The 15,678-nt window shown below is 60.0% G+C and overlaps 1 protein-coding gene across 20 annotated transcripts in view; it reads left to right on the top strand.

Moving 5' to 3' along the window:
- The first annotated feature begins 1,405 nt into the window (after positions 1 to 1,405).
- PEMT (phosphatidylethanolamine N-methyltransferase) overlaps positions 1,406 to 15,678 on the top strand; it is a 61,070-nt gene continuing 46,797 nt past the window's right edge. For 3 of the 20 annotated variants that reach the window (XR_016223662.1, XM_089317115.1, XM_089317112.1), the window contains exons 1-2: positions 2,614 to 2,829; positions 14,404 to 14,507. Coding sequence is in view for 17 of the 20 variants with exons in the window: in XM_089317115.1 (XP_089173241.1) it covers positions 14,415 to 14,507 (93 nt within the window). In the remaining 3 variants the exon portion in view is untranslated. Of the gene's footprint in view, positions 1,541 to 2,230; positions 2,395 to 2,590; positions 2,830 to 8,407; positions 8,544 to 13,124; positions 13,463 to 14,234; positions 14,317 to 14,399; positions 14,508 to 15,678 lie in introns of those variants that run through there. The other 17 variants (XM_089317103.1, XM_089317099.1, XM_051830752.3 and 14 more) reach the window with 16 other exon arrangements.

Here is a 15,678-nt window from a genome sequence, read left to right as displayed (position 1 = left end):
CCGCCCCCCAGTTACTGTGTTTCTGGGCAAAGCAAAGCACGTTCTAACTTGCACAGAGAGGGAGGGTCTTGAAGGCATCTTGGCTCCTGGCTGGGTCCCACTGTGTGGGAGAGAGGAGACCATAGATTTCAGTCCTGGGAAAGCTGTTCCGCTTGGCTTTGGAGCCCAGTGCACGCTCTGTTGTGGCAAAAGCCGTGCGTGAACTTCAAGACACGCTCTGTGGTTGTTGGGAGCCTTAGTGCTGTGCACGCAGGAGACACGTGGGTGGGCAGAGGGGCAATGTCCTCGGCTCTCTGGGAAGGGAAAAGCGTTCCTGGCACAAGGAGCGGGAGGTGCAAAGGCCCTGTGGCCAGTGTAGCTGGTGCAGAGAGGAAGAGGAGAGGTAGGGACGGGACAGGGAGGGGTCAGGCCAGCGGCTTACTCTGCTGCCGTGTGACCATGGGCGAGTCCCTCCCCCGAGGCAGCTTTCTCCTCCGGAAAGCACTCGTGAGGCTGTGAGAAGATATGGTGCCCAAACCGTGGCCAGCCCAGGGCCCACAGCCCACCGGAGCCCCAGCAGGTGAGCTGAGGTCTTCTTTGTTTTTATTTATAACAATTGCTTATTGCTGCTTTTCAGAGTTTATTTGAAAGTCAGAGAGAGAGAGAGAGAGAAATCTTGCTACTGGTTCACTCCCTAAACCATCCCCAAGCCAGGAGCCAGAAAGTCCATCCGGGTCTCCCACGTGCATGGCAGGGGCCCAAGCAGCGGCTTAACCAACTCTACCACCGTGCCCGCCCCAGCCTGCACAGGGAGTCAGAGAGGGTGAGTTGCTCCCCAGGGCCACACAGCGGGGAGAGGGCTTTAGCCTCAAGGAGGGGGTTTGATCTGCTGGTCACTGCACACCCCCTTTGCATCAGCTCGGTCACTGGGCTTACAGGAGTGCCCAGCCCGAGGTCATGCACTCAGAGAGCATCTACCCACAGTGACCGGGGCGGCTGCTTTGGCCCAGTTCCGGACGGAGACAGATACAAATGCCTCCCTTCCTGAAGCTCACATTCCCATAGGGTGTAGGATGCTGATACAACTTGTGGAGAGAAACCAAGTTGGAGAGGGGGGATGCAAGGTGCCTGGGGCTTGGGCAGAGCCCAGAGGCGGTGGGGGAGGGAGGGAAACACAGCAGCGGCATGTGCAAAGGTCCTGAGGTGTGTGTCTGGGTGTTCCTGGGGAACAGCAGAGACAGGGGTTGGTTCAGGTGTTTCCTGGGCTGGCTGAGGCTGTGGACTTCCGGTGACTTCCCTCCAGGTCCCCGGGGGTGGGGTGGGGGTGGGGGTCAGCCTGGATGACTGGCGTCCAAGCCCTCGGGCCTGGGACCTTGGCTCTGAGTAACCCCAGCCGCCTTGGCTTCTGGGTAAAGGTGTTTGCTTTTCACAGGGGGGACGGTGGCCGGGCCAATTGCATCAGTGCTGGTGTGACCTCTGCCTGCTCCCCTGTCTCCCGCCCGGATGAAGCAAACACACAGAAATTCATTTTCTTGGCTTGATCAACAACGGAAGTGACCAGGTAGGCAGCAGGAGACTGGAACTTCAGGGAGAGGGACACATGGGGGTGGACCCTGGGGGGAGGGTGGTGACAGCGGGGGGGGGGGGGCTTCTTCTTTATTTTAATGTATTTTTATTTATTTGAAAGGCAGAGGCACAGAGAGCTTCCCTGGCCTCCCCCAACCCCCCCGCCCGGCCCCAACTGGTTCATTCCCCAAACGCCTGCCAAGGTCAGGGCTGGGCTGGGGTCACTTCTCCAAATGACCTCAGCCTCTTGGGGGACTGGGCCAGGCTGAAGCTGGGAGCAGGGACAGCAACCCAGGTCTCCCATGTGGGTGGCAGGGGTCCAGTTATTCGAACTCTCACCGGTGCCCAAGGCCCGGCGGGGTTTCGGCGACAGCGGCCGCTTTTTCTTGCCTGCCCACCTCCGGGCCTTTGCACCTGCCGCGGCTATTGCTGGTCTGTCCTGTCCTACCCTTAGCGGCAGCCTTTGATCCCACGGGAGCCAGGCCTTCGTTTCTGCCGTCCTAGGGGCTGATCCCAGGTCCGATCCTGGACTTTGGGGGACTGCGGATCCTCGCCCCGTCGTCCTCCAACCCCCCAATCCTTCTTAGCGCCCTCGACACCAGACACGTCCAAATAGGAGAAGGCTCTGGCTGAGGTCGCCGGGGCGGGGGCCCAGCGCGTCGGGAGGAGGGGGGTGGCGGGAAAAGCCGCGTCGCCCCGCACCGCCTGGGGCGAAGGCAGATCCGCAGAGGGGGCGGTGGCCCCGAGCCCCGGCCAAAGTCCAAGACCGCAGGGGGCTGCGCGGGAAGCTACTTATACCTACGACCTACAGTCGGGCCGCCTGCCTCCAGCCCCGGACGCGGACGCCAGGTTAGCTGGCAACGTCGCACGCGGGAGCCAGCGACCCTTAAAGGGACCGGCGGGAGGGTGAGCCCGGGCAGACACTACCGCCCGGCCGGGGACGCGAGCTGCCCTGGGAAATGTAGTCCTCCGCTCCTTGAGCCGCCGCCGCGAACCTCGGAGGAAAGCAGCCTCGCGCGGCCGAGGAAACTACATTTCCCAGAAGGCCGCGGGGAGTCAGGGTGTCCGCGAAAGCGCCCCGGCCGGCGGCGCTTCCCCGTTGCGATGGGGCCGGCTCTGGTTGCGCGTGGCTGCGCGAGTGGACCCCCGTGTGTGGTCCCTCCTGAGGCGCCCCGCCGGTGAAGGGTTCGACCTGGTGGGGTCGGGGGTGGCGAGCCCATGAGCGGCTGGGTGGCGGAGGCGCTCGACTGCTGCGGAGGCCTCGGCAACATTGATTTCAGGCAGGTACTGACCCCGCCGGGCCGCCACAGGCACTTCGAGTAGGCATGGCGGTACCCGGGAAGGCGCCGCCTCCCAACGCCCGACGGCGGGGGCCGCCCCGTTTCCATGGCGACGCGGCGAGGGGCGGGGCGTAGCGCGAGGCGCGCGCGTGGGCGGGTGCGTGCGCGCGCGTGGGCGAGGCTGGGCGTGACCGCGTGGGCGCCGGGCAGGGGGGCTGTGGGACCCCCAGGGGAGGGTCCTGCAGGCCCGAGCGGCAGCCCGGCGAGTGCGGTGTTGGGGTCCCGGGTGCTCCGCCGCCGCCTTGGGGCAGTGGGTGGGACGGGTCTGGGGTCCGCTGCAGAGTCAGGGGCCGGGTGGGCTGGGCGTCAAAGGAGGTGGGACGGAAATCCCAGCAGAGCGCGGCTCCGCCCCTGGCAGGGAGGTGGCTGCGCTCCCTGGGGGTGGCTTCCGGGCTGGGGCAGCGTGGGGAGGGGGCGATGCAGGTGCAGAGCCTGGGCGAGAGGTGGTGGTGGTGGTGGTTGGGGGGTGGGGTGCGAGCCAGCAGCCGGCTGGCAAAGCAGTGTTCTGGTGTGTACCTTGTTGGTACAGTTAAGCTTTTCTTAAAAACAAAAATCCCAAAATAACCTATATCTTTACGTTGCAATGGCTGTCCTGCCTCCTTAGTCAAAATTCCTGTTTTTTTTTTTTTTAAACCTTATCATTTATTTTAAAAATCATTTATTTTAAGAGGCAGAGATAGAGAGCCCTCCCATCCGCTGGCTCACTCCCTGAATGCCCGGGAGCTGGGGGACTCCCATCCAGGTCTCCCAGGCTCACGGCAGGGACCCCCGAGGACTTGATCCATCTCCATTGCCTCTCAAGGTTGCACGTCAGCCGGGAGCTGGAATCGGGAGTGGACTGGGGACTTAGCCCAGGCAGTCCAGGGTGGGATGTGGGCATCCCAAGGGGCATTTATTTATTATTTGAAAGGCAGAGTGAAGAGAGACAGAGGTGGTTCACTCCCCAAATGCCCCCGACAGCTGGGGGCTGGGCCAGGTCAAAGCCAAGAGCCTGAAACTCCATCGGGGTCTCCTGTGTGGGTGGCAGGGACCCAAGCACTTGCACCATTATCTGCTGCCTTCAGGATGCACGAGGAGGAGGCTGGAGCAGAAACAGAGGAGTCAGGCACTCGGATACAGGATGAAGGCAACGCAAGCGGCGGCTTAACCCACTGCCCCACAACCCCACCCCTTAAGTAGCATATCAGTCACCAGTCCTGGGTCCCTCAAACAGTTTCACGGTTTTTCTATGCCCCGTGGGCGTCCGGGCAGCAGGGTTCTTAGAGCACCAGCCAGCACGAGACATCATGTGTGCCACGTGCAGCTTGGACTTTTCCAGTAGCTGCATTAAATAGATAAAGAGGGGGGCGGGTATCGTGGCGTAGCGGGTAAAGCCACCGCCTGTGACACCAGCATCCCAATATAGGTGCCAGTTCTTGTCCCAGCTGCTCCACTTCCGATCCAGCTCCCTGCAGATGGCCTGGGGAAGCAGCGGGAGGTGGCCCAGGTCCTCCCAGGGTCTGATTAGCAGGAAGCTGGAGCTTGGGGCCAGGACTTGAACCCAGGCGCTTTGATGTGGGATATGGGCACCTTAGAAGGGTGGTCTTGGCTTTGCGCGTTTCCCTGGGATGTTCTGATCATTTTCGTCTAGGCAATAAGGCAACAGTGGAGAGAGATGACAGGAAGGAGACCAGGCAGGGTAGGGCTGTTGGACTGCAGGAGGTTGACCCTTCCTGTAGAGCTTAAAGGGACAGGAGCTTGGTGGGGTGGGGATGAGACGAGGCCTGGAGGGTCGGAGGGAGCAGGTTCACAGTGAGCCATGGCTGTCTGGATCCACAGGTGGCGTCTCCCAGGTGGTAGCCCGCTGTAGTCATCTCCCTGGACAGGCAGCGGCAGACCGAAATGTCTTCTTCCTGGGCAGGAAAGGGCGGTGTCAGATGGCCAAGCCGCCGCGCCCGCTGTAGACATATGTGGTCCCCCCCACCCAGGGGCTGGTGCCACTAAATACACCGCCACATTGTGTTCAGGTGTGGGGGCGTTCCGGCCTCACAGCAGGAATAGGTTTTTTTAATCTGTGCATTCAACTCCCAGTCGGATGCCTCCTGTATTCTAGGAGGGGCTTTGGTGGCCTGTGTGGCTGCGAGATGCGTTTGCCCCGCGTTATGAGATGCGGTGTGAGGGTGTCGCGGAATTCCCACTGTGCTTCTTGTACCTTCCCTCGTTTTGTCTTGGGTAGTCTGGGCTAAGGGTTCCTTGATGTTATTGAGGAGAATCCTTTTTTCTCAAAGAAACGGCTTTTGATTAAAAAAAAAAATCATCTTTCCAGGGGCAGGTGCTGTGGCACAGTGAGTTCAGCTGCCCCCTGTGAGGCCAGCATCCCACATGGGCACTGGTTCGGGCCCTGGCTGCTCCACTTCCCACCCAGCTCCCTGCTAATGAGCCAGGGACAAGCAGCAGAAGATGGCCTAAGGGCTTGGGACCCTGCACCCACCTGGGAGACCCATAAAAAGCTCTGGGCTCCTGGCTTCAGCCTGTCCCAGCTCTGGCCACTGTGGCCAGTTAAGAGAATAAACCAGCGGGTGGAAGATCTCTGTCTCTCTCTCTAGCTCTGCTTTTCAAATAAATACAATCTTTAAAAAAATAAACTTTCTGTAGTCTTATTGCTGTCTTATTTTTTCTCCTGCCTGCGTGGAGTTTCATTTCTTTGTATCCCCTTCATTTATCTCTCTCTTTCTTTTTAAGATTTATTTATTTATTTGAAATGCAGAGTTACAGAGAGGCAGAGGCAGAGAGAGAGATAGAGAGAGGTCTTCTATCTGCTGGTTCACTCCCCAGATGGCCTCAATGGCTAGAGTTGAACCAATCCAAAGCCAGGAGCTAGGAGCTTCTTCCAGGTCCCCCACATGGGTGCAGGGGCCCAAGGACTTGGGCCATCTTCCACTGCTTTCCCAGGCCATAGCTGAGAGCTGGATCGGAAGTGGAACAGCCGGGACTCAAACCGGTGCCCATATGGGATGCCAGCGTTGCAGGCTACGGCTTTACCCCCTCCGCCGCAGCGCCAGTCCCTTTCCTTCAGTTTTTTTTTTCTTTTTTTAAGATTTATTTTTATTTTAAAGGCAGTTACAGAGAGGCAGGTGCAGAGAGAGAGAGGTCTTCCACCTGCTGGTTCACTCCCCAGATGGCCTCAGTGGCTGGCGCTGTGTCGATCTGAAGCCAGCAGCCAGGAGCTTCTTCTGGGGTCCCAGGCGGGTGCAGGGGCCCAAGCACTTGGGCCATCTCCTACTGCTTTCCCAGGCCATAGCAGAGAGCTGGATCAGAAGTAGAGCAGCCGGGTCTTGAATCTATGCCCACATGGGATGCTGGCACTGCAGGTGGTGGCTGTGCCTGCCACGCCACAGCGCCCGCCCCAATCCTTTCATTTCTTGAGGATAGAACTTGTGTGGCCTCGTTGGTCTGGGATCATTCTTTTTTTTTTTTTTTTTTTGGACAGGCAAAGTGGACAGTGAGAGAGAGAGAGAGACAGAGAGAAAAGTCCTCCTTTTCTGTTGGTTCACCCCTCAATGGCCGCTGCAGCTGGCGCTCCGTGCTGATCTGAAGCCAGGAGCCAGGTGCTTCTCCTGGTCTCCCATGGGGTGCAGGACCCAAGCACCTGGGCCATCCTCCACTGCCTTCCTGGCCACAGCAGAGAGCTGGCCTGGAAGAGGAGCAACCGGGACAGACTCCAGCACCCCGACCGGGACTAGAACCTGGTGTGCCGGCACCGCAGGTGGAGGATTAGCCTATTGAGCTGCGGCGCCAGCCTGGGATCATTCTTTATGTTGCAGGTTCTTTCCCTCTTAGCCCGGAGCTAGCTGAAGCCCAGAATTTCTGATACACTGCATTTCCGTTAACATCCGGTTCCAAGTATTTTTCAGTTCCCCTTGAAATGAACTTCCTGTGGCACTGGTGCAGTGTCTTTTTGTTACTGATTTCTAGTTTAGTGATTCTGTTGTAGTTTGAGAATATCCTTTGTGTGCTTCCTGTAATTTTCAGTTTAAACTTGTTTTAAAAAATTGAATTTATTTTCATTTTATTTGAAACACAGATAGAGAGGCTTCCTGGCTTCAGCTGGGCCCAGCCCTGGCTTTTGTGGGCATTTGGGGAGTGAACCAGCAGATGGAGGGTGGAGGGATACCTCTTTCTTTCAGTCCATCTACCTTTCACATAAAGTGAAAATAGAGAAAGGTGTTGAAGCCAGGAGCCAGGAACTCTCCATCTGGGTCTCCCCTGTGGGTGGCAGGAACCCAAGAACTCACCTGCTACTTCCCAGGTGTGCAGTTGCAGGAAGCTGAACTGGAAGGGGCGGAGCCTGGACCAGACCCAGGACCTCCATATGGGATGCAGGTTTCCCAAGTGCATTTTTTTAAAGATTTATTTGTTCATTTGAAAGAGTTACACAGAGAGAGGACAGAGAGAGAGAGAGAGAGAGGTTTCCATCCACTGGTTCACTCCCCAGTTGGCCGCAACGGCCGGAGCTGTGCCGATCAGAAGCCAGGAGCTTCCTCCAGGTCTCCCACGTGGGTGCAGGAGCTGAAGCACTTGGGCCATCCTCTACTGCTTTCCCAGGTCACAGCAGAGAGCTGGATCAGAAGTGGAGCAGCTGGCACTCGAACCAGCGCCCATATGGGATGGCGGCACTGCAGGCGGTGGCTTTACCCGCTACGCCACAGCGCCGGCCCCTCAAGCACATTTTGACTGCTGTGAATGGAGCCAGGCTCAGATGTGTTTCATGGCGCAGGGCGTGGCTCTGTGTGGGTCTGCGTGGGAGGTGGGTGGTGTGTGGGGGGATCCATTCCCGAGCCCGGCGCATCACGTCTCACTAGGATCGTGGATCCGATCGTCTCGCCTGTGAGCTCTGCACGTGGTTGCTTCACGCCTGAGCCTCGATTGTGTGCCTGAGAAGTGGGTGCCTGTCCCAGGGCTGCACTGTGGGCGTAGCGACAGGGCGCGGCCTCCACTGCCTGCCAGTACCCTCCTGCTGGAATCTTGCTTGCTGCGCCATGCCACTCCCATCTCAGAGAAAGGGAAACCGAAGCCAGCGGAGACGGGGCTGTGTCTTGTCCGAGGCGCTGGGGCAGCTCTGTCACAACTCAGTAGTGTCTTGGACACCGGTTAACTTCCGGTGAGGGTGGCTGGTAGCTCCCACACACCGGAAGGTGTTTGGAGAAACTGACCTTGCCTCCTTGGCCCAGGCCCTAGAAGGTCCATGTTCCCCCGAAAGAGCCTGAAGCCCCTTCTCTTAGTTGCTAAGAGACCCCGGGGTGTTGGGGATCAGCTCCCCCACCGGCTAGGGATCCAACCCCAGGAAGGGGCTCCCCAACCACCCACCCACCCCCAGAAGGGACAGCAGGAGCAGGGGAGCCAGCATGGGCCCCCCCCAAAACCTTCACCTCCATAGAAGGAGTTAGGTCCTGTGGCGGGGGCGTCTCCTTTCCTGCTGGGATCCCGGGAGCTCTCCCCGCAGCTGATTGGTGGCCGCAGAGGTCATTGTTGCATTGTGACGCCCTGACCAGCACCTCTCCCTCCACTGTCCCCAGCTCGCTGGGCCTCAGTTCCAGCGACCGACCGACCGTGGGCCTGCGTCCTCCCCTTGGCCCTCCCTTTAGGGCACCAGGCTTCCCTGAGGCTGCCTCTAGAGAGGTAAGTTGTTAGCTCAGGGGGACTAACTCCAGAGGGCAGAGCAGCCCGGGCAGCAAGCGCCCTGCGTGCCCCACGCCTCTGTCCCCACGTGCTCTGTACCCTCTTGGCGGGCCGCTGTCCCTCACCACAGGCAGTCCTGGGCTCCGATGGGTCGCAGGAGCCCGTGGTTCCTCCCCTAGTGGTGGTGGTGGAGTCTGGCTCCAGCCTACACTGTGGCTACCAAAGCCCAGAGTCCTTCCTCCGAGCCACGTGGCCCCGGATGTAGAAAATGGGGTCACAGGGCTGCCCTCATATAAAGCATCCTCCTCCCCCCACCCTCCACCGCATCCCACCCTGCTGCCACCTGATGGGGTGGGGGTGGGGGTGGGGGTAGCAGCCATGGAGGATAGGACGCCGGACCTGCCTCCCCGCACCTGTGCCAGGCACAGGGCTCCAACCCAGAGCTGCAGGACAGATTCGAGGGGCTGTGCATGCTCTACAGGAATGGGGGTCCCGCCCCCTCTCAGGGCAGCCCCCTCCCTGTCCTGGGGCCCTCTGATGTGTACGCTTTTCGATCGATGTGACTTTGGCCCTGCTGTTTGCTCGGATGTCACAATGCATGCGACCCACTGCACATCGTCCCCTGACGCCAGGACCTCGCTCTGACAGGTCCCTCAGCGAAGTGTCCTCCTCACCAATCCCCAGGGTTCCCGTGTGACCTGGGCTGGCCTTGGAGCTGAGCCCGACATGTCCTCCTGGTCATGGTTCCGCATTGCTCCACCCCCAACCCCAGACCCCCAGACCATCCTCCTGCTGCTGCAGCCTGGGTCCTATTCTTAGAATTACTGAGTGGGAACTTGGTGCTTGAATGATGTTGAGGCTGGGAGGGGATGGGGGGCTCCCGGGTGGGAGGGGTCTCTCCTGCTCTGTGCACGCACACGGGCAGGCACGCACGTCTGACCCCGTTTTTGGTCTGCCTCCTGAGCAGGTTTTAGGAAATGACAGCCATAGGAGGGGCCCTCTGTGTTTGCTGGGAGGGGAGGGGAGCCTCTGCCAGCAGCAGGTGCTTCTCCAGGAAACCCAACCCCCCCCCCCCCGCAGGTGGCCAAGGTCAGCCCCTGGGCGCCTCCCTCCTGCCAACCAGGTTGATCCAGGGGCACCCGCATGGAGGAGGGGCCTGGGGCCAGGTTCCGGTTTTGACCAGTTAAGCCTTGACCTGGAAAACCGGGTGGATGGCAGTTGCTACCCGGGTCGGCTGGTGTCAGTGGCTCAGTTCTCCTCCTCCTTGGCTCTCATAAAAGGTGCGAGGACCATATGAAGGGACACTCTAAAGTCCATTGAAAATGCCGGCACTGTGGCGGAGGAGGTTAAGCCACCGCCTGTGACGCTGGCGTCCCCGTGTGAGCTCTGCTTCATGTCCCGGCTGCTGCTGCACTTCCGATCCAGCTCCCTGCTGATGGCCTGGGGTTAGGATGCACCTCCCACATTGGAGGGCCCTGGTTCAACTCCGGGTCATGGCTCCTGACTAGTGCAGTTTCTGGGAAGGCAACACTAATAGCTCAGGGTTGACTGCGCCCCTTTTAAAAAAGATTTATTCATTTATTTGGAAGTCAGAGTTACACACACACACACACACACACACAGAGGTCTTCCATCTGCTGGTTCACTCCCCAGATGGCCGCAACAGCCAGAGCTGTGCTGATCCGAAGCCAGGAGTTTCTTCTGGGTCTCCCACGCGGGTGGCAGGGACCCAAAGACTTGGGCCATCTTCCTCTGCTTTCCCAGGCCACAGCAGAGAGCTGGATAGGAAGTGGAGCAGCCAGGACTCGAACCGGCACCCATATGGGATGCCGGCACTGCAAGCAGCGCCTTTACCCCTACACCACAGCGCCGGCCCCCATATGTGGATTTTTGAGTCCTTTTCACCACTGTGCACTTTCCTCAGCGCCCTCGTGTTTCTTTTTGCCGGCTTCGCCCATCAAGTTTGGGAGTGTTCAGTCCACTGGGGAGGGGCTGAAAGCCCCCCTGGGGCTGTCTGGAATCCGGGTGGGCCCCTGGCTCTGCCTCACCCTCTGGGCGTAACCAAGGGTGACAGGTGCACAGAAGATGGCTGGCGCCGCGGCTCAACAGGCTAATCCTCCGCCTTGCGGCCCCGGCACACCAGGTTCTAGTCCCGGTTGGGGTGCCAGATTCTGTCCCGGTTGCCCCTCTTCCAGGCCAGCTCTCTGCTGTGGCCCGGGAGTGCAGTGGAGGATGGCCCAGGTGCTTGGGTCCTGCACCCCATGGGAGACCAGGAGAAGCACCTGGCTCCTGGCTTCGGATCGGCGCAGCGTGCTGGCCGTAACAGCCATTTGGGAGGTGAACCAATGGAAAGGAAGACCTTTCTCTCTGTCTCGCTCTCTCACTGTCCACTCTGCCTGTCAAAAAAAAAAAAAAAAAAAAAAAAAGCCCTGTGTGCTCTTCCAGTGACAGCCCTTTTGTTGCTAGCAGTCCCAGCCCCGCCCCACCCTGGCACTGGGCCTCCTAGCACTGGCCCATGTGGCCTGAGCTGAAATCTTGACATTCTTTAAAGACGTGGGAGAGCCCCAGGGGGAGTGGTGGAGGCTTCCTGAGGCTCCCTGTGGCCACACCTTCCCAGAGGTCTGCCTCTCACTCTTGGGGGCTGGAGTTCCCAGGGCACCCCAGAAACCCTTGTGGTGCTGTCTCCCCCCTCCGCCTCCCAGCCTCTCTGGCCTTGACCTTTCTCTGAAGTGGGAGGGCTCTGCCCTGAGACACCCTCCCTTTCTTCCTCTCTGGCTTGGGCAGAAGCAGCTTGGTCCTGTGAGTGAAGCCCCAGTGCCCCGGCACCGGTTCAGGGCTGCTGGGAACCAAGGGTTCTCGGGCGGAGACCAGGCTGCACTGGCTGTCCTGGCACAGCGGGGCTGGGGGTGGTCCCTAAGGACTTGTCGGGGGACAGCCTGAAGCCCACAGCAGTTTGAACCCTTGGGAAACATGGGGAGCCACAGACAGGGGACAAGGAGGAGGAGGATGGCAGTCGCCTCCTAGGCAGGGGAGAGCCCCCTGCACCCCGCAGAGCCTGGCTGTGGGGCCAGTGCTTCGTGGGAGGGCTGGGCAGCTGGGGAATGGGGCATTTCTGGCTCACAAGGGTGGTGGCCCCACCTTCAGAAGGAGGTCTGGCTGCTGAGGCAGCCCTCACTGGTCAGTGGCGCTGCTGTGAAAGCCCTGCGGGACTCCCCGTGTGTAGGAGTTGTTTAGGGGCCTGCACTGCAGTGCCGCAGGTTAAGCCTCCTCCTGCCGTGCCGGCATGAGTCCTGGCTGCTCCACTTCCAATCCAGCTCTCTGCTAATCCACCTGGGGAAGCAGCAGAAGGTGGTCCAAGTGCTTGGGCCCCTGCACCCACGTGGGAGACCTGGAAGAAGCTCCTGGCTCCTGGCATTGGCCTGGCCCAGCCCTGGCCATTGCGGCCATTGTGGATGGAAGGTCTCTCTCTCTCTCTCCTTCTCTCTCTTTTTTAATTGATTTATTTACTTGAAAGGCGGAGTGACAGCTCGCTCTGAGCACAGCTGGGGACCGGCAGGGGCCGCACCTGGGTCCCCAGGCCGCTGGAAGGCAGGCGGTGTGGGTTTGCCATCCAGAGCTGTAGCCGGCCCGAGACAGTGGCTTCCTGCAGTTTCCCGAGTGTGCCCGCCTCATTCCATTCGTCGAGGGCGACTTCATCCTCGCCTGCCTCTTTGGTTCCGCTCATCCTCTGGGTTGAAGCGTCCGACACCCCCTTTAGCTCTGCCCTCGGCCCCACGCCAGGTGAGAACAGCCACCCATGTGTTATGCTAATATCCTACATGCTCAGGGGGCTTTCCAGAATGTTCCGCCACACTCAGCACCACAGTCTGGACGGGAGGCTGAGCTTTGCCGGGAGAAATTATCTGGGTGAAGCAAGAATTGGAGGTGACCCCTCCCCGGCCCCTCCTCCTGCCGCCGCCGCAGCCACCGCCATGCAGCCAGCAGACCAGGCCTCCCCACCCCCACAGGGCTGAGCATCTCATCCACCCCACCCCTGCCCCAAGAAGTAGGGGACAGAAGCTCTCTGAAAGAATTCAGTGTCCGGAGAGGAAACAAAGCGAGGCATTGTGGGAAGTGGGCGTGGCGGGAAACGGATGATTGTAACACTTAGATTGCAACTTTGGTATTCTTTTTAATTTTGAATTGCTTGTGTCCTGGACCCTCCCCGAAATCCCTTCTAAATTGAAACACAAGGACTGGCTGGGCAGCTGTCCTGCAGCAGCTGGTTAAACTGCCGCTTGCAACGCTGGTTGGAGTCCCAGCTGCTCCGCTTCTGATCCAGCTCCCTGCTAATGCACCTGTGATGCAGGTACTTGGGCCCCTACCGTCCACGTGGGAGACCCAGATGACGTTCTGGACTCCTGGCTTCAGCCTGGCCCAGCCATTTGGGGAGTGAACCAGTGATGAAAGACCTCTCTGTCTCCACCCTCCTCCATTGCTCTGCCTTCCAAATAAAGAAATAAATACCTCTGTCTTTAAAAAATAACAGAATGGTAAATAGAGAAGAGTTTAGAGAAGAAGTTTAGCGCCGAGCGAATGCTTACCTCCAACCCCCCAATGTCAGAGGTGCCACCCATTCAGCAGGAAGGAGCCTGCGTGGACCGTGGACCATGGACTGTGGACCGTGTCGTGTCCCTCCCTCCCCACAGGCGACACTTGGAAGGCAGGCACAGGCCGTGCCAGGCCCCAGAGGTCAGAGGGCCGGGGGGTTCCGAAGGGCTGCTCTGGGCAGCCGCCGGCCGCCGGGGTCAGTGCAGCGCATCCCAGTCCAGTCGTGCCGGTTCGTGCCACTTCCTAAGAACGGACGTCTGTGCTCCGGGTTCTGCAGCTCGCTCCTTTCATCTGGCGTTGCGCGTCTGAGAACGTGCGTGTGGCTGCCGGTAGAGCTGCTCTGTTCACTTGTGCGGTTTGGCTTCCCCCGCAGTGGCTGCTGGCTTCTTTGATGGGACCCTGGGGGTGTTTCTTTCCTTCCTCCCTCCCTCCCTCCCTCCCTTCCTTCCTTCCTTTATTTTAAAAAAATTCTTATTGATTTATTGGAAACACACACACACACAAATCTCTGTCCCACTGGTTCACTCCCCAAAATGCTCACAAGAGCTGGGGGTACACCAGGCCAGAAGCCAGGAGTCTGGAACTCCATCCGGATCTTCCACGTGGGTGGCAGGGGCCCAGGAACTTGGGCCAGCACCTGCTGCCTTCCAGGGTGCGCATTCGCAGGCAGCTGGAATCAGGAGCAGAGCCAGGACTCGAAACCCAGGCCCTCGTAGGGGATGCAGGCGCCCCACGCGGCACCTCCAGCGCCCTCAAGTTTGCTTCTAACTGTCCAAGTGACGGGAGCAGCTGTCATGTGCTCCCTGTGCCCAGGACAGGAAGGCTGGGCCGTGGGGGACACTCCTAGACCTTGGCCTTGGCCCGATCGTTGCTTCCAACACATTCCAGCTTCCTGGGCTCTCTCTGGTCCCCTGGGAGCCCTCACCCTGGAGGGTCGAGGTTCCCCCCTTACACCCCAGGCTTGGTCACTTCCCTTGGAGGCTGCTGGGCTTCCATGTTCAGAGTCAACAGTTCCCCGCCCAGCGCCTGTGCAGGCTCCGGCGGCGGCAGCCTGCCCGGCCACCCTCCCGATGGGTAGGACACAGCTGATTAAATTTCAGTCTTTCATCTTAGCTCATGAACCGCACTGTTGTAACCTTTGCTGGACCTGCGTGTTCCCAGCCTCCTGGCTTGTTCCCAGAGGGTAACTTTGTCTCCGGGGGCCGGGGTGGCGGAGGCGGCAGTGGGGGGTGCTGGTTCCCGCTGATCCCGGCTGTGTCTCTGCAGGCAGACCTGCGCGTTATGAGCCTACTGCTGGGCTACGTGGACCCCTCCCATCCCAGCTTCGTGGCCGCCGTCCTCACCATTGCTTTCAACCCACTCTTCTGGAATGTGGTAAGTGCACAGCTACGGGGGGTGGGGGGGGTTATTGGACACACGGACGGACAGATGGACGGCTCAGCCCTCTCTGCCGGCCAGCGTTGGGGTACTCACCCCTTGTCCTCTGCCTGCTCCCCACCACAGGTGGGCCCCTGTTCTGCCATCCTGTGGAAGCCCCTCACCTTGGAGGGGGTGCCAGTAAGGGGGTCTTCCTGGTGCCACAAGTGAGCGGCCGTGCATCTATCTGTCCCAAGTGCCTGCCACCCCAGCGGTAGCTTTCTGGGCTGTGCCATTGGTTACCTGGGTGGTGAAGGGGACCCTGTTCCCTCCTCTGCCAGGCACACGACACCCGGGATCCCCAGATGTACACCACGCCACACCTCCCAAATGTGCCCCTGGTGTGTTTCTGTCTGTGAGGTTTTTCCTGCAGGATGTATATGCTGGTGGCCTGGACTGAGCACAGAGACGGAGCAGTGCCTGGCTGGTGTGTGGGTACCAAGGGGCTGCACGATGGGCAACGCTGGGGCCAGGTGGTTAGCTCCTGTGGCAGCGCGTCCCTGTGTCCCCCACCCCCACCCCGAGCTGCGGGGTGAGGTGCTGGCGTTTCTGCTTCCCACCCCCCCACCTCCGTGGCGCTCTCCAGGCATCGGGGCTGGCTTGCCGATGCGGAGCTGTGGACGCCCTGTGTGCACCCTTCGGGCTAATCTGCAGAAGGCCAAGATTCGCGTCAGCCACACGCTGTTCCCTGCTGTTTTCATTTAAGGGGAGCCCTTGGTCCTGGGCAGAACTGGGCGTGTTTGCCATCTGCTGTTACAACTTGGGTCTTTTCGCCCATCTGGGAAGGGTGGTGGTGCGTGCGGTGGGGTGGGGGCCCAGCTCATCCCAGAGAGGCTGTCTCCAACACAGTGTACCCAGCACAGGAGGAGACGTGGCTCCCACTCCCCAGAAGACCTCCCCCCCCAACTCCCCTGAACCCGGGCTGGTTCTGCCTGAGCTGGCCTTGACCTCCCGCCCCGGCCCCTGGCGTGAGAGCTGTGTCTGCAGCACCCGGTCCGTCCGTGCACTCTCCCTAACCTGTGTGTGTGTACACGTCACCAGCATGCCCGGGTCCTGAGGTGTGTGGAGCAGGGCGTGGCTCACTCTTGGCCTTGAAGGCCGGGGCTCCAGGCCCCTGGGGCTTGGGAGA

This window comes from Oryctolagus cuniculus, chromosome 17, assembly GCF_051225735.1.
Source record: "Oryctolagus cuniculus isolate XC-2025 breed Fujian yellow rabbit chromosome 17, ASM5122573v1, whole genome shotgun sequence".
Classification (NCBI taxonomy): Eukaryota; Metazoa; Chordata; class Mammalia; order Lagomorpha; family Leporidae; genus Oryctolagus; species Oryctolagus cuniculus.
This window is presented reverse-complemented; position numbering and strand designations above follow the sequence as displayed.